This window comes from Gossypium raimondii, chromosome 5 (assembly GCF_025698545.1).
Source record: "Gossypium raimondii isolate GPD5lz chromosome 5, ASM2569854v1, whole genome shotgun sequence".
Classification (NCBI taxonomy): domain Eukaryota; kingdom Viridiplantae; phylum Streptophyta; class Magnoliopsida; order Malvales; family Malvaceae; genus Gossypium; species Gossypium raimondii.
In genome coordinates this window covers 21,582,437-21,605,516 of record NC_068569.1, presented here as the reverse complement: position 1 = coordinate 21,605,516, position 23,080 = coordinate 21,582,437, and the positions used below count along the sequence as shown (strand labels likewise).

General features: G+C 30.8%; 4 protein-coding genes across 4 annotated transcripts; 2 read left to right on the top strand and 2 right to left on the bottom strand.

The window, feature by feature from the left end:
* Positions 1-555: 555 nt before the first annotated feature.
* Positions 556-3,034, top strand: LOC105769882 (co-chaperone protein p23-1). Its single transcript, XM_012590828.2, has 6 exons — positions 556-724; positions 1,883-2,069; positions 2,163-2,328; positions 2,437-2,474; positions 2,566-2,617; positions 2,733-3,034. The coding sequence occupies exons 1-6, from the start codon at positions 720-722 to the stop codon at positions 2,831-2,833; spliced, it is 549 nt and encodes a 182-aa protein (XP_012446282.1). The 5' UTR covers positions 556-719; the 3' UTR covers positions 2,834-3,034.
* Positions 3,035-3,128: 94 nt separating this feature from the next.
* Positions 3,129-8,281, bottom strand: LOC105769881 (probable F-actin-capping protein subunit beta). The gene is made up of 8 exons (XM_012590827.2): positions 7,946-8,281; positions 6,290-6,360; positions 5,380-5,493; positions 5,084-5,166; positions 4,930-5,003; positions 4,626-4,742; positions 3,520-3,615; positions 3,129-3,425 (listed from the first exon to the last, which is right to left on the bottom strand). Exons 1-8 carry the CDS (start codon positions 8,072-8,074, stop codon positions 3,342-3,344), a joined length of 768 nt encoding a protein of 255 aa, XP_012446281.1. The 5' UTR covers positions 8,075-8,281; the 3' UTR covers positions 3,129-3,341.
* Positions 8,282-10,448: 2,167 nt separating this feature from the next.
* Positions 10,449-13,417, top strand: LOC105770285 (uncharacterized). Its single transcript, XM_012591411.2, has 2 exons — positions 10,449-10,847; positions 12,858-13,417. The coding sequence occupies exons 1-2, from the start codon at positions 10,485-10,487 to the stop codon at positions 13,068-13,070; spliced, it is 576 nt and encodes a 191-aa protein (XP_012446865.1). The 5' UTR covers positions 10,449-10,484; the 3' UTR covers positions 13,071-13,417.
* Positions 13,418-21,273: 7,856 nt separating this feature from the next.
* Positions 21,274-22,761, bottom strand: LOC105767744 (WRKY transcription factor 8). Its single transcript, XM_012587321.2, has 3 exons — positions 22,441-22,761; positions 22,153-22,308; positions 21,274-21,563 (listed from the first exon to the last, which is right to left on the bottom strand). The coding sequence occupies exons 1-3, from the start codon at positions 22,629-22,631 to the stop codon at positions 21,395-21,397; spliced, it is 516 nt and encodes a 171-aa protein (XP_012442775.1). The 5' UTR covers positions 22,632-22,761; the 3' UTR covers positions 21,274-21,394.
* Positions 22,762-23,080: the final 319 nt, after the last annotated feature.

The following is a 23,080-nucleotide window of genomic DNA, read 5'->3' as shown; positions in this document are numbered from 1 at the left end:
TTTTATTTATAAAATATTTAAATAAATTTTAATTACTTTAATTCTTTATTAAAATCGAATTTTAGAAATACAACTCAAATTTAATCTTCCTGGATTCAGACGTTTTCATGGTTGGAATTTTGAGTTCAGATATTTTATCAACATCATTTCAACCTAGTAAAATCGCCATAAAAGATAAAAGAAAACCCAATAATAATATATTAACAAGTAGCATTTGGTAAAAGTATTGTAAAGCTCCTTGTACTAAATGTTGGATTACATTTTACCCCATCAACTAAAAAGAAAGTAAATTAGTTTCTCTCGTTAGATTAAAATCAAACTAATCATTCATTAAAAATTTAATCTATTTCTATTATTAAATACATGTTCTCGCATCGCCAGCATGAAATATATATAACACATCACTTGTCACTTTCCCATTATTTCATCATCCAAACCTATTTGTGACAATACAAATGGATAAACAAATTTTATTTTTCATATAGGGACTGATTTACCTATTTTTTAGTAGATTAGCTGAAATACAACCTAACTACTAGTATAAGGTCCTCAATGATAATTTTACCGTAACATCCTTTTTCATTTTTTACCCAAAGAGCCTATAAATATATTCCAAACCTCGTTCTATACTTTACCAGCCTGCTGCATCATCATCGCTCATCACTCTTTGAGGAACCAAACAAGCTATTTATTGAAAGTACGCTGTGAATCGCCCAAACATGAGGTATTTTTCTCTTCACCTTCTTTTTTTTTTATTTTTTTTTCCTATTTTCCGTTACACGCTTTTGCTTTTAGTTGTTTGGTCGCTTAGATTGTTGAGGAAACGAAAGAAAAAGAAAATTGAACATCGACTTCCATTGCAACTATTGTTTGTTTATCCTTGTTTTTGGGCTTTTCAGGCTATAACTGTTCTGGGATTTTTTTTAATATTAAAAAAATATTTTGGGGTCTTCTCTGGGTTTCTGTTATTTTCATTCTGCTGCAAAGAGAAGTCTTGAAGGGATTAAGCCTTTTTTTTTAATTAATATTAGTTTTGTGGGAGGTGTTGATATGAAGATGATACTAGGAAGCTATTTAATGCTTGAACTTTCAATTAAAGACAAGAACTTTATGATAATAGGAAATCAAATTGTTAGATATGGTTTGAAATAGTAAATCAAATTCTCTGATTCTCATATCCATTGTTTGTGGTGTTAGGTTAGTGGAGGTTGATGATGGATGTTGCTTGTTTTTTTTAGTCTCTAGGGTTTTGGAACAATGGAGCGTTGGATATCTATGTTCTTTCTACTGCAAAAGTGGGGATATTTGGGATTGCTTTGGTTGTTTATTGAAAATTTATTCCACTTTTAGTGTATTTTTATTTTAGGAAATGACTCATGGCATTTGTGTTCAGTCACCTGTGTCCAACCTGTTCTGATTCTTGTAAGGGTGCCTTATTTAACTTTTGAAACTTTTTAAAATCTGATGATGCTATCATTTCAATGAAGGAACTTGCTCATAGATATTGATATAGGGCGCATAATCTTCTATGTTATGAGGTTTGAGTCTGTTTGATTGTTTAAGCTTGAGTATAGACCTGCCAGATTTCCGGGATTTTGGATGTTGCCATGACGGATGGATTCTTTGCTGTTAGATCATGACCTGATCTTAGCGTCTACCCATTGTTTTGTTTGCATATCTTTTATTTCAGATGTGACGTCTTGTGCCACTTGTCTCTTGAATCGTCAATTTTTATTAAACATATGTAATGTAGATTTTCTTGTTTGTGCCAGACCAATGTGGGCATTGTTTTTCTACATGATAGTGGTGTAAATATTCGAGTTGGAAGTAAGTTATCTATTGTAGTAGTCTTTATTTAATTTGGACATACTTTATGTTGCAGCCGACATCCCATGGTGAAATGGGCACAGAGATTGGATGACGTCTTCATAACTATTGAGCTTCCTGATGCTCAGGATGTGAAGCTTAAACTAGAGCCCGAAGGAAAATTCTTCTTCTCTGCCAAAAGTGGAGCGGACAAAATCCCCTATGAAGTTGATTTGGATCTGCATGACAAAGTTGACGTTGATGTATGTTGGCAGCTAAAGTCTCAATTCTTAGGATTGACCTTTAATACATATTGCCTATATAGTTTAATATCTGTCATTCTGATATGCTTGCAGGGAAGCAAGGCTAGTGTTGGAAATAGAAATATCTGTTACCTTGTGAAAAAGGCCGAGAGCAAGTGGTGGAGCAGATTACTGAAGCAGGAAGGGAGACCTCCTGTGTTCTTGAAAGTTGATTGGGATCGATGGGTTGATGAAGATGAGGACGATGTGGACACTAAGCGTAAGACTTATTCCCTCAATTCTCATATCGTTTTTTTCACTGCTTTGTTTTCATGGTGAAAGGGGCTCATTCTTTTAGTTTGACTCACTGGGGACTTTTTGTTGCCAGCCGCACCTGATATGGACTTTGGGGACTTCGACTTTTCCGTGAGTGCCAATGTTATCACTTGATATTTAATGATCAAAGTATGTCTAAACTGGACTAACACCATTTGCTTCTATTTCCCTTTTGTTACAGAAGATGAACATGGGTGGTGGTGAAGGCTTTGGTGCGGTTGAAGGTGAAGACGGTAAGTTTTGTAATCTGTCCAGTATTTGATTAGAGTGTGCGAATTTGCTGTCAGGATCTTGACTTGGTAGCTTGTTCCGATATCTCTATATTAATTCGATGCTTTATCCTTGCAGATGATGACAGTGACACTGAAGATGAAAATGTGGAAGAAATACCAGCTCCGAAGAAAGATGCCTCATCATCCGGTGCTGAGCATGAAGTCAAAAATGTTTAAGGCCGCATGTTGGTTTGTTGTCGTATTTTAGTTGAGTTGCATGCTTTTAGATACATAACATTATTTATTAATGTTTCCTTCACTTGTTGAGCCTCCCTTTCGAGTGGAAAACTCTGGTCATTATGAGATTGTGAGAGTTACCATGGCCTTTTATCGGATATGAATTAGTGAAATTGAAATCTTGCTCGTATTGCAGTCCCATATGAATGGTCTCTTTATATCATCTCCTAGATGAATTTGTACTTCAACTACAATTAGCGCACATGCACTCACACCATCTGAGCAAATACCCAAATTGAAGGAAAACGATGGATATTTGCAGATTGAAATGTTATTAAGCAAAAATCTCATCAAGAATATCATGTATTGTTGTAAAAGCAGACTGGAAATAAGTCAGTCATACAGTCATTTGTATTTTTTTCAACACATACCATACAAAGCATACTCGGGTCAATCTAGTAATGCAAATATGACACAAGCTTCAATTTCTTATGGCATAGAATCCATATTAGCTATCAGGCAATCTCATTGGCAGCACCTCGGAAGGTGGCCGTAAAGTGCAAACCATCTCTCTCGTCTTTCCAAAGTAGACCTGCAAAATATGTAAACATAATGAATGATGGCACTGAACACAATTATCAAGTAACGTGCAAAGGCAATTCAAACCAAGAAAGTAGTGGACAAACCTGATCCAATGAGTTCCGGAGCTTACCCTCCATTTCTTCTATCATCTTTCCCATATTACAAAGATGACCATCAGCAACTGGGAGGTTCATGTTCATCTACGGACAAAAAGGTTATAGGTGAAAAGGGAGTTTAGACCCTGACCAGAACTTCACATATGAGTGCACAAACATACACAGATGATAAACATTAAGCATTAAGGTAACAGTCAAGTAAACAACAACTAATGCTCAGTTCATAGCACATCAGTGTCAAACAGTAAAAACCGAACCAGACACCATATTGTAAGACTCAATCTGATTTTTTAGGGGCAAGTGAAAACAAAAATTGAAGTCCACTTATCATGGATAGCAAGAGGCACTTAATGTTCTGCCTGCAATTTATACAGAAAAGCATTATAATATCAGAGACAAATAAATTGCACCAAGTGTATTTGACTTTACAAATGCAATGCTCAAACAACCTATTATCTAAGTTTCTTGCTCTAGAACTATTTTGATCCGACTCTGTGGTAACATAGTTTCAGAGATCTTGTTCAGTTCTAGGGTTTTTCAGGTAAAGGTTACAGTTTGTGGAGCTGGTGATAAAAATCTTGCCTTACCCCATCCAAAAAGTCTGCATACATCAAGATAGCAAATAGAGAAGGAAAACATGTGAAAATCAACAATTTCAAAAAAAAAAAATCTGCATTAATAAGGCAAGTTAACCTTTTCAAACATAATTCTGATTGTCCCATCTTACTAGTCTATGATTTGGAATGCAACGTCTCGTTCATATAAATAGGACAAGGAAAGAAAACCCATGAAGGACTTACACAGGATTTCAGATTATCAATACTAGTTATGCACCTTTTTTCCTATTAGATCTAAACAATCATCGCCCCTAATGTCCAAGGTCATTAATTCTGGGATGAAGAAATTCCAAAACCTGTTTCAACTTCCCAATGTTTCCAAAATAGAAAGGATACTAATGGATTGTAAAAAAGAGTAGTTAAATATCTATGAACCACTCTCAACCAACATAAAGCTGCATTCTCCAACAATTTATTTGCTTTTCACTAGGTTGAAAGCTTCACCTCTTCATGTTATAAAAAAGTCCCACCAATTACCTGTCGTCTGATAGATCCAGACAAACTGAAAGTGCCTGATGACACATCATCTGTGGTCAAAGACAGCATGACTGTACTAGTCAAGCAATATCGAGTTGTTTCTTCTTCTGGCCCAACCTAAATAAAAGGTTAGAGTGCAACATGAGCAAGAGAATGCAGAATAAAGTAACAAACCTACTGTCCATAGAGGAATAAGTGGTAAAATAGATACACAAAATAAACCCCCAAAAAGAAAGAGGAGGATAGAAAGGCCTGAGATAAGAATAGATGTTCTACCCTAATTGTATCGACCCATTGATTTTACCTCTATAACATGAATAGCATCCCAAGTTCCCTCCTCCAAATAACCTCTCCGCCCTTGTCCAGTCTTTGAACCATCTTTCTCCAATAGCCAATGACAGCAAATTAGAACTGGCAACGGTGACTAGTTTTATTTAGGTTAAAAATAAGCTGCTTACCTTTCTTTACCAAAAAGCAGGCTACAAAGCCTTCATTGTCATCTTCCCACATATAGACAGATGAGATGCCACCTTCGTAATACCTATTCTTTTATTGGTTAAACATAAATAAATGAATGGTAATAAAGCAAATACTGCATAAAGTAAATACATTAAAAGTTGATTGAGTTATGCCTTAAAACCCCATATCCAACCACAATAAAAAGAAAATCATAATGCAGATAGAAATCAATTGCAACCAAACCCACACTAATAGCATATTAATGAACAAAGCACAATGTAAGTAAGAACCTTACTGGTCACAATAGACTGTAAAGATATCGTTAGCTTCAATTTCCAGTTGCCTTAATTTTGAAGATGGATAAGGCGCATCTTCCAATCGTGGGTGGTATTTATTTGACCAAGGTGACCTACAAACAGTACAAAATCATAAATTATGATTGAAAATTGCCATTCTGCAAGTGAAAAAGAACTCAATGTAACTCACAAGATGGCCCTAAAGCATCATACAAGACATGAAACGGAAGAAGCAGCATTTGATGTAAGACTGATTTGCTGCTGACATGATTCATAACATCTAAAAAAGAGTACTGACTTTGGAAAACTCTGATTCTGGTGCTAGTGTTTGTATTTAGGTTTGAGTTTATCATATATAGATAATGAACAGGCAAATACATGTAAACAGACACAGAGGAGAGAATACACTGTGGCATAATTCCAATATTCTATAATGTTTATTCAACATCATGCTAACATGTGCAGTGCTCTGGATTATAGGTGCAAGCTTCTTCCACCATTAAAACTTTACAACTGTTTCACCATAAACATTTTCGAGAGAAAATGCCCCCGAAGAAGCCAACATCTTTAAAAACATAAAGTGCTATGGATTAGAGGTGCAAGATTCTATAAACAATTAGGGGGAGACCTGGGAGTGGCCACATCTATAATCCTTCACCCAATTTCAATATGGGAATTAAGAGAAATAAATAAATAAAACCTACAAAAGATTGTTAATATAGTCATTATTGTTTAGGCAAGATAAATGAGGAGGAGACCTTCGTTTTCATTGATGTCAAATCAGAACAAAAATACAAATAGGCAAGAACATAAAAATAGCTTAAGGGGGCTTAGGCTACAATAGGGAGGGCAAAATAAGTTCAGGATATAACCTATATATACATATATTAATCAGAAGTGTAAAGCTACCTATATGAATCAGCATCTCTGTTGTATTCGCACAAAATGAACCTCTTCCCACTGTCATCATCACTTAAAACCTGTAGTCAAATAAAAAAATCCAATCAACTTATTCATCCAAATCAATGGAACAAAACTCATTTGTTGTTACATGTGTCATATCAGAAGTTTTCCGTGGCAATAAAACCAATAGGTCAGTGAATAAGATTGCATGTAACAAATTGGCAAGAGGATACCACAAAATCAACAGCTAGAAAACGGGAATTGAAAATTTTTAGCAAAGGGATGATTATATATGATATAAAAACTAATAAAGCAACTAATTTATTTGATTGGGGAACAGTACAAATAGAAAGCTACTAGCTTTGAAGACAAAATGAAGAGCTCAAAGTGAGAAAAAAATATTGCTAATACAGTTGAACTCAAGACACAAATAGCCAATCATTATAGTGTGTTTTACTCTTATAGCTCACATCACATCATGACAACCAATTGCAAGGAGATCAAACCAATTACTGTTCCAGATGCAGACAGAACCAGACACACACACACATCACAAATTGAACAAAATAATGGATCAAGAGGGGGAAAATGGAGCTAGGGATCTATAACATGGAAATTTTTAAGAATGATGATATATACACACACATAAGTACAAAGAAACTCGAACAAATTGCAAAATAATGGATTAAGAGAAAGAAAAATTGAAGTACAGTTAAGGATCTATTACATGGCAATTTTTATGAATGATGAATAAACATTCAACATGAGAATAATTTTTTTCTTTAATATTCACAAGACCAATGCAATGAGCTTAAAATATGAAATTATCAAGCAGGAGTATCTCTTGGAGAACAATTTAAGTTCATGCAGCTGGTGACAAAAATGAGAAAGACAAAGATACTCTATCCCGTATCTGAATGTAGGATGAGATCAAGGTCCAAAAGAACTTAAATCCCTATTCAATTGTATCTTCATCCAATTATTTGGTCAAATTGCTCAGTTCCTCCCAGTAGATGGGACAAGAGTATCATTTGACAACAATGGCTAAATACATTTGTTCCACAGCTTTAAGAAATTAAGTAACCAAAAGCAAAACGGTGAAATGCATTGCTTAAAAGTTCAAAGCGACTACCATGACTTCAAACTAGCATAGATGGAAGAATGCGTATAGAACATTCAATAATTCCATTTAAAAAAACACAATTTGTCTAAAAACTTGTCAAAAATTTTTTTTTTTCAGTGTTTGTTCACTTTAAACTTCAAATAGCTGAATCTTCAACAAAACTCATACTCACGTAAGCACTCACGCAAGATCATTAAATTTTTATTTTCTAATACAGATCATTGCTATGGTTTTCAGACACTTTCTTTTGGTTAAAAAAAAAAAAGCAACACCAAAAACATTTTCGCTTAAAATCTTATACTCCACTATCGATCTTTCACGGTACATTTTCCATAATGATCTCAACACAGATTTATCCGGAAAAAATGAACCCTAAAACGATTCATATCTTAAACTTTACTCCATTCTTTTACCAGAAAAATTATTAAGCCATTTAAAAAAGGAAATAATCGATTCAAGCAAGACTAAAGAGCGAAATCTACAAAAATGGAGAAACAGGGAGAAATTAAAAATGAAAAAACACACACAAAGGAAATGACCTGGAGAGGGAGATCAACTTGAGAGAGGAGATCGGAGGAGTTGTGAGGCAAAAGGCTTAAAAGAGCGGAAAGCGCTGTCTCTGAGTGACGAGGCGGCATTCTTCGCATCAGTCCCATGGCTGCCTCCATGTTTTTTTCCTCGCCCGCCCAACTCAACTTATTACGGTATAATCCAAACAGGGGAAGTAAAAGAAAAGCAGATAATGTAATGGATATTAGCAGCAATATTTGAATTTTGAGAAATGAGGAAAAACTTTAAAGAGGAAAAGGAAAACAAAGGAGTGGCTTGTTTGTTTGATCCGAGTCTCTCTCAGGGTAAGGGGGTACCACCACCACCACCTCTGTTTACATCAAAAAAGTTTTATGATAATTTAATTAGAGCGCTCTTGGATTGGATTAGAGAGCTGATTATTATCATTACCTTTAAAAAGTATTTTTTATATTAATGTTTATATTTTATAATTATTTTTAAAAAATTAATAAAATTTGGTCGGAGCCTATCCATGTAACATTCCATAGATCCGATGAGATACAAGGTGAAAGGACTTGTAGAGATTTTATTAATTTAATTTTATATTATTAAAAAGGTAATTACATATTTGGTCACTTTAAGATAAGGTATGTTCTATTTTGGTCATTTTAAAAAAATTTCAATTTAGTCATTCTAAATAAGATAATTGTGCGAATTAGTTATAATCGTCAGAATTTTCGCTTTCTTTTAACGGATTTCTTATGTGGCACCATTAACCCGTTGAGTGACTAACATATAATATTTTTTTGTTATTTTTTATTAGAATTAAGGAATCTCTCTATAATTAATCCAAAATTTTTACCATCTTCTTCTCATCTATTCATTGCCACTATCATACCAAAACCCTCCAAAACAACCGGCTCATTAATGATCATATATCATGTCATCACCATCTACATGCCTCAACTCGGTGCTTAAATAAAAAAAATGAGAATTATGTTAAAAAAAGTAAAAATTAAATCAACAAAATTAAAATATATAATAAGTGTATGTATTATTACTTTTATACACATTTTATTTCACATGATTAATTATAAAAATTTATAAATCTAACAAGTTTAATTAATCAATATAAGTTATCAAATTAAATTAATTAATTTATCACGAGTTACTAAATTCAAGTAATCAATTTATAAGTTTACGATGTTCCAAATCCATAGTAAAATATTTAATTAGAAAACTTAATAGTTTATTGAATTGATGTCTTTAATTTCACTCATTGAAGATTTTATTTTATTTAATGAAATATGATTGATAGATTTCTCCACAAGATATTTAATCATTTTATTGAAATATTCATTTAATTATATGATAATCAATATGTTTGCTTATATTTTTTTTTGCATTCATGTTTGGGTTCTTAGCTTCTTTCTTAACAATATTGTTTTCGAAATTCGAATTTATTAGGAGTGCAATGTATGTTACCATTGCATCCGACCATCTATATGAAATAATAAAAGTATTATAGGAATATTTGATTGTATTTTAATGAGTAAATTAATTATTGTATGCTGATTTTTAATAATAAAATGATGAAATGTTTAATAAAATATTAATTTTACTTTTAATGTTTAAAAATTAATTTAATGAATCACTAAATTTTTTTTTATAAAATTAAAGAGTGAAAAAGAACATTATAAAAATAAAACGAAATCTAATTCCTGTTTTACGATAAAAAAGGGTAAACTATTAAAATAGTCACTTTTGTTTTGCTCAAATTACATTTTAGTCACTTATGTTTGAAATGTTACGTTTTAGTCACTTATGTTATCACGTTGTAACATTTTAGTCACTGAGCCATTAATTTCTGTTAACGGTGTAACAGTAAACTGATGTGGCACGTTAAATTATCATTTCAAACAAAAATTTTAAGTTAATTTATGCAATCGGTCCCCATATTTTTTCGTTTGGAGCAATTTAATTTTTTTTCTTTTATGTTTTTTTAACTTTCTTTCTTTTCCATTCTCTTATGCTTCTCCCTTTGTTTTCCTCCCTTCTCCATTTCTTTCAACGTAGTTTTTCTATGTTTTATTTTTTTGAACAATTAAATTTTTTTCGAGTGAGACGAGCTTGTGGACTAGTTACAAATGGAAAGTATAGAAAAACTATGTTAAAAGAAATGAAGAAGGGAGGAAAATAGAGGGAGAAGCATAAGAGAATGAAAAAAAAAGTTAGAAGAACATAAAAGAAAATTTTTAAATTGTTAAAAATGAAAAAATATGGGGACCCATTGTAGAATTTAACCTAAAATTTCCGTTTGAAATGATGATTTAATGTGCCACATCAACTTACCGTTACACTATTGTCGATAATTAACGACTCAGTGACTAAAATGTTACAACACAATAACGTAAGTGACTAAAACGTAGCATTTCAAACATAAGTGACTAAAATGTAACCTAAGGCAAACAAAAGTGACTATTTTGATAGTTTACCCATAAAAAACAACTTAAAAGAACAACAATAATTGCAACCGCGAGTAAAGTGAGCGGCCTGCTTTTGACAAAAATGGAAACAGAAAATTCTAAAGAAACCGGTGAAATCGAACCACTCTTACGGGACCCAAGGGATGAGCCTAAATCCGAAGCCAACCCGAATCCGACCACCGTGAAGACGAGAGTCCCCGAAGTAGAGATCCGATTGTATCGACAAGGCAAGGGTCCGATTGACGTGTTCAAGTCGAGCTTGGGTGGATGGGACCAGAACCAGCTTGAGGTTCGAGACATACTCGACAAATACGGCTTGAAATCGATTTACGCTTTCAGTCCTCAGTCGGGTCGTGGCGTCCCAATCCGCTTTCATCCCAGAAATGGGAGGTCTATTCTTGGATACAAGGATGGATCGGTGGTTCACATTGACGGCGAGCCACAGGTAATTTCGACTTTCTCACTTTTAACTATTTTAGGTTTTATACTTGCATCTGATTTTTTATATCATAATATTGTTGATCTTGACTTGAACAAAGAAGTTACTTCGAGTATAAAGTAGCACATGCTTCTGAATAATTAAGGATCAAAATTTATGTTTCTAAGTAATCCTTGTTTTTTCACATGAAACTATTTGCTTATTTATAACCAAATCTATACCGTATAAGATGTCACAAATATTCATGTTTTCCTAAGGTTATTTTTTCTTGTTCAAATTAATTTCTTGGATACAAAATATTATCAAATTGTACAAATTTTTAAACTTTGATAATTGGTTTGATGATTTTGATGCATTCGTTATTTGTATTGTGTTTATGTTATTTTCTTGTCATTTTGTGTTTTGATAAATTTTCTCTTGTTATGTTTGAGTATCCTATATTTTGCATATTTTGTCATAATTGTTATATTTAGAAAGTAATATATATATATGTATGTGTTTATTAGCAATGGTGTTGCTTGTATTCTGATCATATGGTCGTTTAAGCCATTATGATTCTATGCTATTCTGTATTTGCTTTATAGCGACTTGTTAAAAAAGTGAACTATTGAAAAGCTGGGTCATTAGGATGATAAACCATTTGAGATCCGCACCCAAGCCTCATCCAAATAGATTTTCTTTTATTATTATGTACATGTAATTATGCTTGTCTGTGTAACTATTATTAGCATAATCAAGTCATGGCAGATACCTAGAAGCAGTTGTCATGGCTTTCAAATCCTTGGATTAAACCTTTGGGTGATAAGGCTTAAAAGTCATTTAACTTGTCTAGCAAATTGTGAATCTAGTATTTGATTACATCCCTAAATTTGGAGGTTTAATCAAGTCTAATCTAGTTCAAGCATTAAGAAGTTCGAGCTGGAGTTAGATTCAAACTTCAAGGTTCAAAGTTCATCTCAAGCTTGAGCTCGATAGCTTGATTGAGTTTTATTTTCAAAACTAGGAGTATGAGATAATGATCAAACTAAGTTCACTTGATTAGGTTTGTTTATCTAGTAAAAAGGAGCTCGATTATTTGTGCTTGAGGTTGTGTTTGAATCTAAAATTTTCAATACTAATTAGAAATAAAAAAAATTGTACTTGAATTGGATTCACTCAAAGGTTGAGCTTAACTCTACAATGATCTAGTCAGATTAAACTTTTTTTTAAGACTCAACTTGAGTAACTTGCAAGTGCAAGTGTCTCGTTGACACCTCTTTCTAAACCTACTTAAACATTGACTGAGGTACCAGTATCAGATACTTTTATGTGTCAGCTTGTCTTTGTTTAAATCTTTTGACTCATAGCGGCAGCTAAATGGATCCGAAATTAGGTATAAGTGCGTGGATGCCTGTTATAATAATGTCTTATAACAACGTCTTAAAAATATATAAATACAAATAATACATTACTATTTGTAAGTAAATATATTTATTTACTTGTACTTTTATTGACATGATTTTATATAAATGATTAATATTTGAATATCTTTTGTTTGTTCTAATTAATTTCATTGGAAATGTTTTTATATCAGTGTATTCATATCTAAATACAATGATCTTTTCATGTGAAGCCAACTACTTAGGAGAAAGATATTAAAAGAAGAAAGTCAAAAGAGATAAGAAAGTGAATATTTGGATGAAAAGGCTTTCCTATACAATCAAGTAAAAAAATTGTGTCATTTCCTTTACGTATGTGCCCCTAGACTGTGTAAACCTTCCCATGCACATGATTTTGATCCATTTTGCTGCTTCTAACTAGCTTTCAGCATCTCCAATGTTCCAATATTTAATTTATGTAATAGAGGGTCAATCAGTTGTTCATCTAAAGCAATTAAATAGATCTTCAAAGTGCAGATAGACATTGAGTTTCCTGCATATTTGTGTATCCATGGAGCCTGGACTGCTTCAAATGTATTGATCTTGGCTGATGGTAGGAAATTGTGACACGTGCCTCTTTTCATTCTCTTGATTTCAGGATTCATTAATCAAACCTGTAACCAAGATCTTGGTAGGAGTAGCAGCTATTACACTTCTGATAACTCTGGTAGCCAAGGATACTCCGGAATGGATGAAGAAACTAAAGATTTCGGGCGGAGATTTCCCTCCTTGGCTCCTCGCTTGTGTAGTTATCGTGTTTACACGCATGAGGAAGAGAACGAAGGATTTCTTTAAGAAGTTTGGTTGGTGAATGGAGATACCCTTGAAGCCATTTCATAGCCCACAGATAAGATACTCATCGTTGTTAAATCTTTGTGCTTACCAAAAGTTTTTTCACCTATATAATAGGTTGATGTTGTGGAACGCTTCCACGCATATGTAATAATAGTGCCAGAAAGATGTGGTAATTCCCTAAAATTCCATCAAACTCATTTTCCTAATCTTCTGAGATTTTGAAGTAAAGGAGGATTCAGTTACTTCCATCATGATATATTACCTCCTTTCTTTCAAGTCTTCTTTTAAATACAGTGTACCACTTGATGAGCTGAATGCTGGAAAAATATGTGTTAAATGTAGTTCGTATGGTCTTTCACATGACACGAGGATTACTTTGGAGTCAAATTTTATTTATTTGTATGAAATACAATTCGTCAAAACTAATTACAACTTGGAATTCTATGAATTTTTTTCAATTGTATTTGGACCCAAACAGAAGAAAGGGAATTTCAATAATGCTTCTATCTGTACCACCTTGGGACTTGGCTAACTTATGCCTTAATGAAATCCTACAGTTGAGTTTGATTTAATTTTGTATTGGATTCATTTAACTTATTTGCAGCCCAGCATTGTACCGAGACAGATGCATACACAACATTAATGATGCTTATATGAACAATTTGACCTTCATATTAGAAAAGATTTTCAACATTTTCAGCTTCAAAATTTACTATTTTTGGTTGCTTAGGAAATTGAATTAAAGAATGTCGGCAACTTAACATTCCGTACTCAACTTTAAACTCTAAACTCCCATGCTTCGGGTATTGATTATTTTATCAAATTATAGATTTGAAATTTAGTCAACTATTTTTATTTTTATGAATTTAGTCTCCCTACTTTCTGAATTTAAAAATTCAAGTGTAGCAGTCATCACTGTTAAAAATTCTTCTACTAAATTTACTTGCGTGACATTTTGAAATAAAAAAAATTTTCACTTGTAGTCGTGTAACAATAAAAATAAGGGTAAATTAAACCAACAGTCACTCAACTTTAGTTCCAATAACATAACAGTCACTCAACTTTCAACTCAGTCACTCAACTTTAAAAAAATAACAAATCAATCACCCACTAACATTTTGGCCTAATGGGACATGTGACGTGGCTCATTATCTAGCTAACATGGCAAGTTAACTGGACACAGTGAAAACCAATTAACCCAAATAGCTGACATGGCTAGTTAACCTTCTTTTGTCTCCTTCTCTACCTTCCAATCTCTCCCCATCTAGATTCTCCCATGCAAAAAACGCAAACCACAACTTCCAATCGATGCCCTCATGGTCGTCATTATTGTTTTACTTCAATTCTCGAAACCTTGTGTCGCCAAAATCATAAACAAATATTACAACCCAACTATTTGTGAAAATGTCACAATGAGCTACCCTGACAGATTTTATGTCCAAAGCATATGATACAAATACTCTATGATCTGAACTATTGACCGTGGCTAATTAACAATAAAAGAAGAAGAAGAAGAGATGTCAAACAAAAGCTATGGCATTTTTAAGGTCACTGACCCCTGCCACTGCCATAGATGATGCCTCTACTCTGCTTGCCGCCTTTGTTTTCTCTTATTCTTCTTCTTCCTCCTCTTCTCGCAGTTCTTCTCATTTCCCCCAACACAAAAAGAATAAGCCAACACTATACGAGTTTTCAAGCAGAGATGAGATGGTGCATTTGGCCGGATATAGCGAAGAAAAACTCTCGACCATTCTCGTCACCGGAACTGTTCTTTATGAAGCTTGCCCCACTGCTGTCGTCGCGATCTACAACTTCATGTTATTGTTGAACCACTCTAAAGATTTTCTCTTCTTTTTCTTCTTCTTTTTCTTTTACTACCTAGCCAGCTAAGGTTCTTAAATTGGGGTCGTTTACACAGAGGGATGACAAGTCAACTTTCCATTACGTCTGTAACAAAAAATGGTTATGGTGATTGATTTGTTATTTTTCTAAAGTTTAATGATTGAGTTGAAAGTTGAGTGTCTGTTTGATCATTAGAACCAAAATTGAGTGATTTTTGATGTAATTTACCCAAAAAATAATGAACCGAATTATAAAAGTAAAGAAATCAAATTTTAAAACAGTAAAGCATATAGATTTTTTTAACATATATATAAAGTTCAAATTAAAATGTGACCATTATTTTATAATGTTGAAAGAAGGGCAAACAAAAAACTGATTAATTAATAACATTAGAAATTATAGGAATTAAATTGCATTAAAAACTAAAGTATATAGATTAAATATTAAATTTAAAGATTTTAGAATGACCAAAGCTGAAATTTAGCCCTTTTTTAGGACATGAAAGAAAAAGACATGTGAGTGTGTACCACATGTTTAGAACTGCTTCCTTCTATTTATAGGTATATAGATTTTAACCACGTGTAAGCTGAAGGTTTAAATTATTTATTTATTTTTATGTATGTCTTTAATCTAATATAAATATATATATACATTATAGAAAAATGAAGTTACAGATTAAGATATAATCCAATGTGGCATAATTTATATATAGCCATTTGGCACTCTAATAATTTGCCATGTGTATTTATATTCTAATTTTGAAAATCAATATTAAATAATTTTAATTATTTATTAATACATATCTAAAATTTAAGAAACTTTATACATGCATTTTATAGGTAATTTAAATTTGCATAAAATAGATGTTAACATACTTAATCTTAAAGATTTGATTAAAAATCTTACCATAAACAATTCTTTTCATAATACATTATAATAAATCTTTAATACTTTATTATATAAAAATAGTTAAACTAATAATATAAAATTATATGTCGATTGAGTTTGATTGACATGAACATTATTGTCAATATAGGAAAATATTGACATGTACATTGTTGTCAATATAGGAGAATGTGGATTTGAGTGCTTTGAAGCGCATTGTCTTCTTATTTATGGGTTGGGGAAGAACTATGGATAGTTCTAAACATTGTGTAAAAAAAACAATTATGATCAAAACCTATAATGAAATTATTCAAAAAATAATAATATAAAATAATATAAATATTTACTTGTTAACAATAATACTTTTTAAAAGAATTATTTAGGTTAAAATAATTAAAATTAACAAATTATATTATTTATGTTATTCATATTTATAGCTTCACTTTTCATTTTATGGTGTCATAATTATCTAGCAAACTATATAATTTATATATGGCATAATGGTTTATTTGGCCCTTCAATTTAAAAAAAATCATTTTAGTCTTCTATTTAATTTTTCACATTTTTAAATCTTAAAGCGAGTAATTTTATTTTCCAATTCACCCCAAAATGAATGGAAAAAGTAATTTTTTTTAACTTTGTGAGGTGGCATATGTGTGGATTGTCAACATATAATTAATTTATTTTAAAATTTTAAAAATTATTAAAAGGGCAATTTACCAATAAAAGCCTTTTTTTTAAAAATTACCGAAATGGACTTATTTTTTAATTATTTACCGGAATGATCCTTTTTCGAAATCGCGTCCCACGTCGTAGCGATGTCAAAGTGCGTGTCAGAAATCGCCCACGCCAAGATCTCGCTGGCGACGTGGACGCGATTTCGCCCGCCGCTGAACAAGTATCCAACGGTCAAAAAATAAAATACGGACCCATTTCGATAAATTTTAAAATATAGGGCTTTTTGGTATTTTGAAAAATAAATTTTGAATCTTTTGTACTTGTATTTATTTTTTAATCAATTAACTCTTCAATATTACATCAATAGCAACAAGTACAAAAAGATTCAAAATTGTTACCAAAAGATTTGAACCAAGGTACTAAGGAAAAGAGCAAGCATCTTAACTAACTAAGCCAAACTAATTAATTGACATTTTATAAAAATACTGTTATTATCTTAATTATATTACTTACGTTCTAACGATTTATCGGACCTATTCCATACGCGTGTCAAATCAGAAAAAACAATACGATAATTCTGTAAAAAAAATATGGTGTTTACTTCAAATAAATAAGGAAAATAATGATTTGAATGTTTCAAAATTCAATTTTAAACCGAAAAATCAAAATTTAGGGCAAAAAATGATATTTTTCGACGAAAACTGCGGCAAACCGCCTTCGGCCATTTGTCAGCGCGTAGATCTCGAAAAGTTATTCGAAATAAAAAAAATCGTCTCAATCGGACAACCGAGCCAAAAGTTATGGCCTTTCAAAGTTTTCCAAGCTAAAAAACATAAATTGTTCATCCACGTCAGCAAATCGCGTCCTCGTAGGCGCGATTTGTGTCAACGTAAGCAAAGCGCACTGACGTGGACGGGATGTTCTGACACGTCCCTGACATCGCGCTGACATGGACGCGATTTTGGGGAAAATGACCCATTCCGGTAAATAATAAAATACCGGGCCCATTTCGGTAAATTTTAAAAAAATAGGGCTTTTTTTGGTAATTTACCCTTATTAAAAATGTTTTTTAATAATTATTATACTTAAATAAATTTAATGATTTTTAATTTTTAAAAATATTTTTATATATTTTTAAAATTTCTAAAATTAAAAAATAATTAAATGCTAACATGTCATCCACATAGCAATCCACGTGTATGTCACGTCAACAAAGTTAAAAAAACCCTTAACTTTTTCATATATTTTTGGGTGATTTGACAAAAACATATATTTAAGGGCAAAAAAGACAAAAATATAAATGGATGACTAAAATAAATTTTTTTATAAAATTGAATGGCCAAATAAATCATTATATCTTTATATATTAATAAATTGTAATTTACATTTACATAAAGAAAAAAGACATGTTAAAATGACTAATAATAAACATACAATGTAATTTCACAAAATAAAACTTAATTTTAAATTAATTTTAAGAAATAATTTATTAAAAAGAAGTTTCCCATAAACCTTTTTTTTCCAAAATGGATAACAAATTTAAAGTTATAAAATAAATAGACAGTGAATAAAGAACAAAGAGAATAGGAGAGCAATGAGATAGCGTATTTTATTGATTAATCAAAATATTTATAAATGTTCCCAAAGTCTCTATTTATAGGCATAAGAAGTATAAATGAAGTAGAGATCTGCTTCCAATGATTATTAGAATTTAAAGTACATCAAAACTTATTTTGATATTGATGGACATCCACTTAATAAGATATTCATAACAAAATTGATATATTGAAGACTTTAATATATTTGAATTTATAAAGAATTTAATGTATTTGGATTAAAAGTGTATGAAAAATAATTATGAGATTTTAAATATATTGAAAATGTATTAAAGATTAATATTAAAAGTTTTTATTAAATCTTAATATTTTAAAATATAATTGTTTAAAATAAATATATCATTGTACATTCAATTAATTTCGACAACTTTAGACCTTATATGCATTAAAATATTATAAAATGAATATTTTTCCTAAAAATATGTATACACATTTGTCCCATTTATTTCCCAATTATAAATGAATAATATTGTCCATAATTTTTAAATTTTCTATAGAGTGTAATATTTAATTATTTTAGTAAATATGCATAATTTTCACAATTAACTTTATATTACATAATGTTATTAATGATAAAAACCTTTTATTTTTATATCAAAATAATATTTATTTTATTTTTATATGAAAATAATAAATATAAATTTGTAAACTATAATATAATAATATCATACGTTAAATAATTTTATATTATAATTAATTTAAAATTTAAATTATGTACGCTATCAATATATATGAGCATACACCAATTTTATTCCAAGGCTTACTAATATTTTTCATGTATTATAATATAATTTTAAAATTACATATCTGTGTTCACAACTAAATTATTCATATTTGAGAAGATTTAAAACAAAAGGAAAAAGGACAGCCACACGAGGTCCATTAAAAAAAGTCTATGAACTTTGACTCCAATGTTTAAAGTTGAGTCTAGGGGTGAGTAAAATTAATTTTGATTAGAAAATTTTGATAAAAAATTTAAATTTTGAATTAAATAGTTCGAGTTACTTGAGTTAATCAAGTTATTCGAATCAACTTAAATAAAAAATTATGTTTTTCGATTTAACTCGAATATGAATTACACAATTCGGGTTATCCGAAAATTCGAATAAAAAAGGCAAAACTACGTCGTTTTGATTAATGTTTACATTTTCTAAAGTTAAAAGTCAAAACCATTAAGTTAAAAGGCAAAACTACGTCTTTTTGATAAATTTTCACTCATTAAGTTAAAACACAAAACCATTATATTATTTATGCAGTTAAATAATCTTGTACTTCGTCTATTAGTTAAATCATCGGTCCATGTAAATGCAACATTGAGTATAAATAATATGATTCGTTAACTCGACTCGACTTGACTTGACTTGATTCAATTCGATTTGAAAAAAATTCAAATTGAGTTCGATTGCTAAAATAGGATTTGTCAACTCGAGTAACTCGAAATTTTTTTACTCGACTCGATCAAATACTCACCCCTAGTTTAGCCTAAATCAATTTTTGATTATATCAATGTATTATCAATATTACATATATAATGTAACTTTATATATATAAGAGTAAATATATAGTATTATTATTTGGGTATAATATTTTTTTAGTCCTCCAATTTTATAAAAAAGTCATTTTAGTTCTTCATTTAATTTTTCATTTCTTTTAACTCTTAAATTCGTGTTATTTGTCAAATCACCAAAATAGATAGAAAAGTTAATGCCTATTAACTTTGTTGAATGTCACGTCAGTAATTATTTTGGAGTTTTAACAAATAATACAAGTTCAAGACCTAAAAGAGGCGATAAATTGAATGGAAAACTAAGATGACTTTTCTCTAAAATTGAAAAGATCAAATAAATTATTATGCCTATTATTTAATTCTTTGGTGTTGGAGTTTTTTAACTCCAACAAATATGGTTTAGAAATTGTTACATGTCTCGTTTATTTAATTTTTAATTTTCTAAAAATTAATTAAATACATATGTTATCAAATAGTTATTCAAATGTATATAATAATATCATGTAAATGAAAATCATGTTTCTTTTATAGTTATGTTAAATATATAGTAGTGTAATATAGAACAAATCAGTGCAGACCCTTTAAAATTTTTAAAATTTTAAATTAATAAAGGTAAAATTTCCTAAAAATATAAAAATTTAATTTAATCTTTTAAAATTATAAAGATATAGTCTATTAAAATGGTGAAATTGCATTTTTATAGTAAAATTACAATTTAATTTCGCCCCCTAAAAAAAAATTTTTGTTTCGCCTTGAACAAATATAAGATTAAAATTTAAATTCAAGTTTGCTATACAAATTTTACTTGAACAATTTTTTTTCATTTACATTCATATTATCATTGATAATATTTTCTTATTTTTCATCACCTTATTTCTATGAAATCAATATTTATTTTCTTATAAAATTAAAGTTATATATATGCAATTAAAATTCAATTTTAAAGTGTTATATATAATTAAACTAATCTGCAAAATTGATTTGATAATTTGAGATCATAGTTATAGTATAAATTAAACAAATAATAATTGATGCATCATCGGTGTGTATGTTTCATGTATCATTAGTGAATAATAATATAACACCTCAATATCAAATAAAACAAAAAAATGAAAAGTTTATAAATAAATACTAATAAATAATTTCATTTAAACATAAATAAATATTAATTATAACTATTATAAATAAATATTAATAACTTTATAATTTAGGATATCTAATATTAAGGTTTAATGTTTAAAATTTAAAATTTAAAATTTTAAAATTTATTTATTTTAATTATGTTTAAAGAAATTATCGATATTTATTTATAAATCTTCTAACTGTTTTTATTTTATTCAATAATAGTAAAACTTATACATAAAATATTATCTCTAAATCAAAGTTCAACAATATGATACTAAAACCAACCTTAATCCCCAAAACTCAATCTGACTTGATCCATTGACAGATCAATTTGCTATATTCAGTAGGAATACATATGTATGTGTGTATATAGAGAGAGAGAGAGGGAGAGAGAGGAGGTATGTAATATATATATATATATACACCAAAGGTTATTCGACAAGCATACATATCTAATTAATGTTCTCCATGCCAGAGTCCTCCATTGCCACTTTCACCAACTTAATTGAGCATCATCAGACGATATTAATCAGGAAGATAAGAGTAATATATATGAGAGAGAGTGATGGATTAAACAAGTGCATGTACGGATTAGCAATATTAATTCTAGTCATATATAGTTTATTAGGGTTGATGAAGAATACTGGAAGGGTGTGTGAAGTGCAGAAGAATAAAGGTTTGAAGGCATTAATGGTAGCGTAGGGGATTCTGATGCGGAGGTAGAGAGGTTGCAGCAGCTGGGTTTTCATGGTTATGCTTCCCCTCGTAGGTTGTTATCACAAACTGCTCATCTTCTCTTTCCCTTTCCACCCTTTTCTTCACCTTGCATCCTTCCCTTGAGCACCGGTAATAGTGCCTGCGTTTCGACATATACATCGTCAGCCCCTCTATCAATATATATATATATATAAACTACTCTTCTATTATGATTGCATGCATGTGGATATGATATTTATATCAGTCGACTAAAATCTGAGACCGGATAAGCCATACAATATATTAATATTTCCTCTTAATTAGAGCCACGAAATTCATTAGAATATCAAGTAAACCGCCAATAAACAGCTCCCCCCCCCCTGGATCATCAATGTTTACTCGCTTGCCTGATTTCATCGGTTGCTTAAATCACTTATATATGCATCTTATATATTGCGATCTCTTTTTTTTCTTTTCTTTTTGAGTAACAATATGTTGTGTTTCCAAAAGAGTTGGAAGGTGAGATATCTATGAAATATGATCATTCTGGGAAATTAAGCATATATATATATATATTGGATGTTGGATGATAATGAGATGAGAGGACTAATATTTTCTAACTCCATGGTTATAAAGGATTGTAGCTAGATCATGAATTAATAGATTCATATACATGCTTAAACTTGAAGGTTTGCAACTCTGAGATAAGTACCATATAGCTAGCTAGCTACTTGTACATAATTAAATACCTTGGGTTAGGGTTATTCTTAATCTTCTTCTTCCCATATTTTCTCCATCTGTACCCATCATCCATTATCTCAAGACAAGACCTGGTTCTGAATGCAACTTTAAACTTCCCCGCATCCTCCCCCTCCATTCTCTCCACAACATAACCCTCATAATTTCTACGCACCAAAAAGAAATTAAAAGAATCAGTAAAAGAAAGAATTACATAGATATAAATAATTAACATTAAATTATACTTCCCAATACTATCTACACATCTTAACATAAATATATGAAGGAAAACTCGTTACTGTTGCAACATATAATCTACACATAAGGTATTGCTTGGAAGGTCCCGGCAGCTGCCATTGACTGGAGAAAGAGTGACGGAGGGTTTAGCTTTAAGAGAAGAACAAGTAGCGGCAGGTTCCTTGTGAGTTTCAAGGTGAGGTAGAACTAGAAAATCTTCAACGTCTAGGTGATCATCCCTGTTAAGCTCCATGGTGTGAGTGCAAAGTGGGGTTGAGTTGGGTGCTGCTGATAGGAATGTTGGAGCTTGACGTATTACAGGGTGTGAGTGGAAAAAAGAAAATATCTTTGAAAATTGAAAAACAACATGAAAGGAGCTGGAAATTTCTTCCTTTCTCGATTCACTTAATAATGACAGTCCTTAATTTGGGCTCATTTAAGATGCTTGTCAACCAAAAAAAAACATACATAAGATTAAGAAGGGGTTTCATGGGAACTTCCTTGCGGAAGAAGTTCGTCCCCCTTTTCATACTTCCACGTGTTTTAGACTTTTTGCTTTCGCATTAATTCTTTTTGGGAATAATAAATGAACATAAATTTATAATTTTTTATTCATTTGGCTTCAATATTTTATTTGGTATCTCAATTAAATGATATCATGTGGCACAATAAACATTTGACATGTGTCTTTTACAAAAAAAA

Coding starts and splice junctions, on each gene's coding strand:
- LOC105769882 (XM_012590828.2), top strand. Junction 2,070..2,162: donor ATGACAAAGTTGACGTTGAT/GTATGTTGGCAG, acceptor ATATGCTTGCAG/GGAAGCAAGGCTAGTGTTGG. Junction 2,475..2,565: donor TTGGGGACTTCGACTTTTCC/GTGAGTGCCAAT, acceptor CTTTTGTTACAG/AAGATGAACATGGGTGGTGG.
- LOC105769881 (XM_012590827.2), bottom strand. CDS start 8,074: ATGGAGGCAGCCATGGGACTGATGCGAAGAATGCCGCCTCGTCACTCA. Junction 5,167..5,379: donor TTTACAGTCTATTGTGACCA/GTAAGGTTCTTA, acceptor ATAAAAGAATAG/GTATTACGAAGGTGGCATCT. Junction 5,004..5,083: donor CTGCTTTTTGGTAAAGAAAG/GTAAGCAGCTTA, acceptor TATTGGAGAAAG/ATGGTTCAAAGACTGGACAA.
- LOC105770285 (XM_012591411.2), top strand. CDS start 10,485: ATGGAAACAGAAAATTCTAAAGAAACCGGTGAAATCGAACCACTCTTA. Junction 10,848..12,857: donor ACATTGACGGCGAGCCACAG/GTAATTTCGACT, acceptor TCTTGATTTCAG/GATTCATTAATCAAACCTGT.
- LOC105767744 (XM_012587321.2), bottom strand. CDS start 22,631: ATGGAGCTTAACAGGGATGATCACCTAGACGTTGAAGATTTTCTAGTT. Junction 22,309..22,440: donor GTAGATTATATGTTGCAACA/GTAACGAGTTTT, acceptor TTTGGTGCGTAG/AAATTATGAGGGTTATGTTG. Junction 21,564..22,152: donor AAGAATAACCCTAACCCAAG/GTATTTAATTAT, acceptor GTCGAAACGCAG/GCACTATTACCGGTGCTCAA.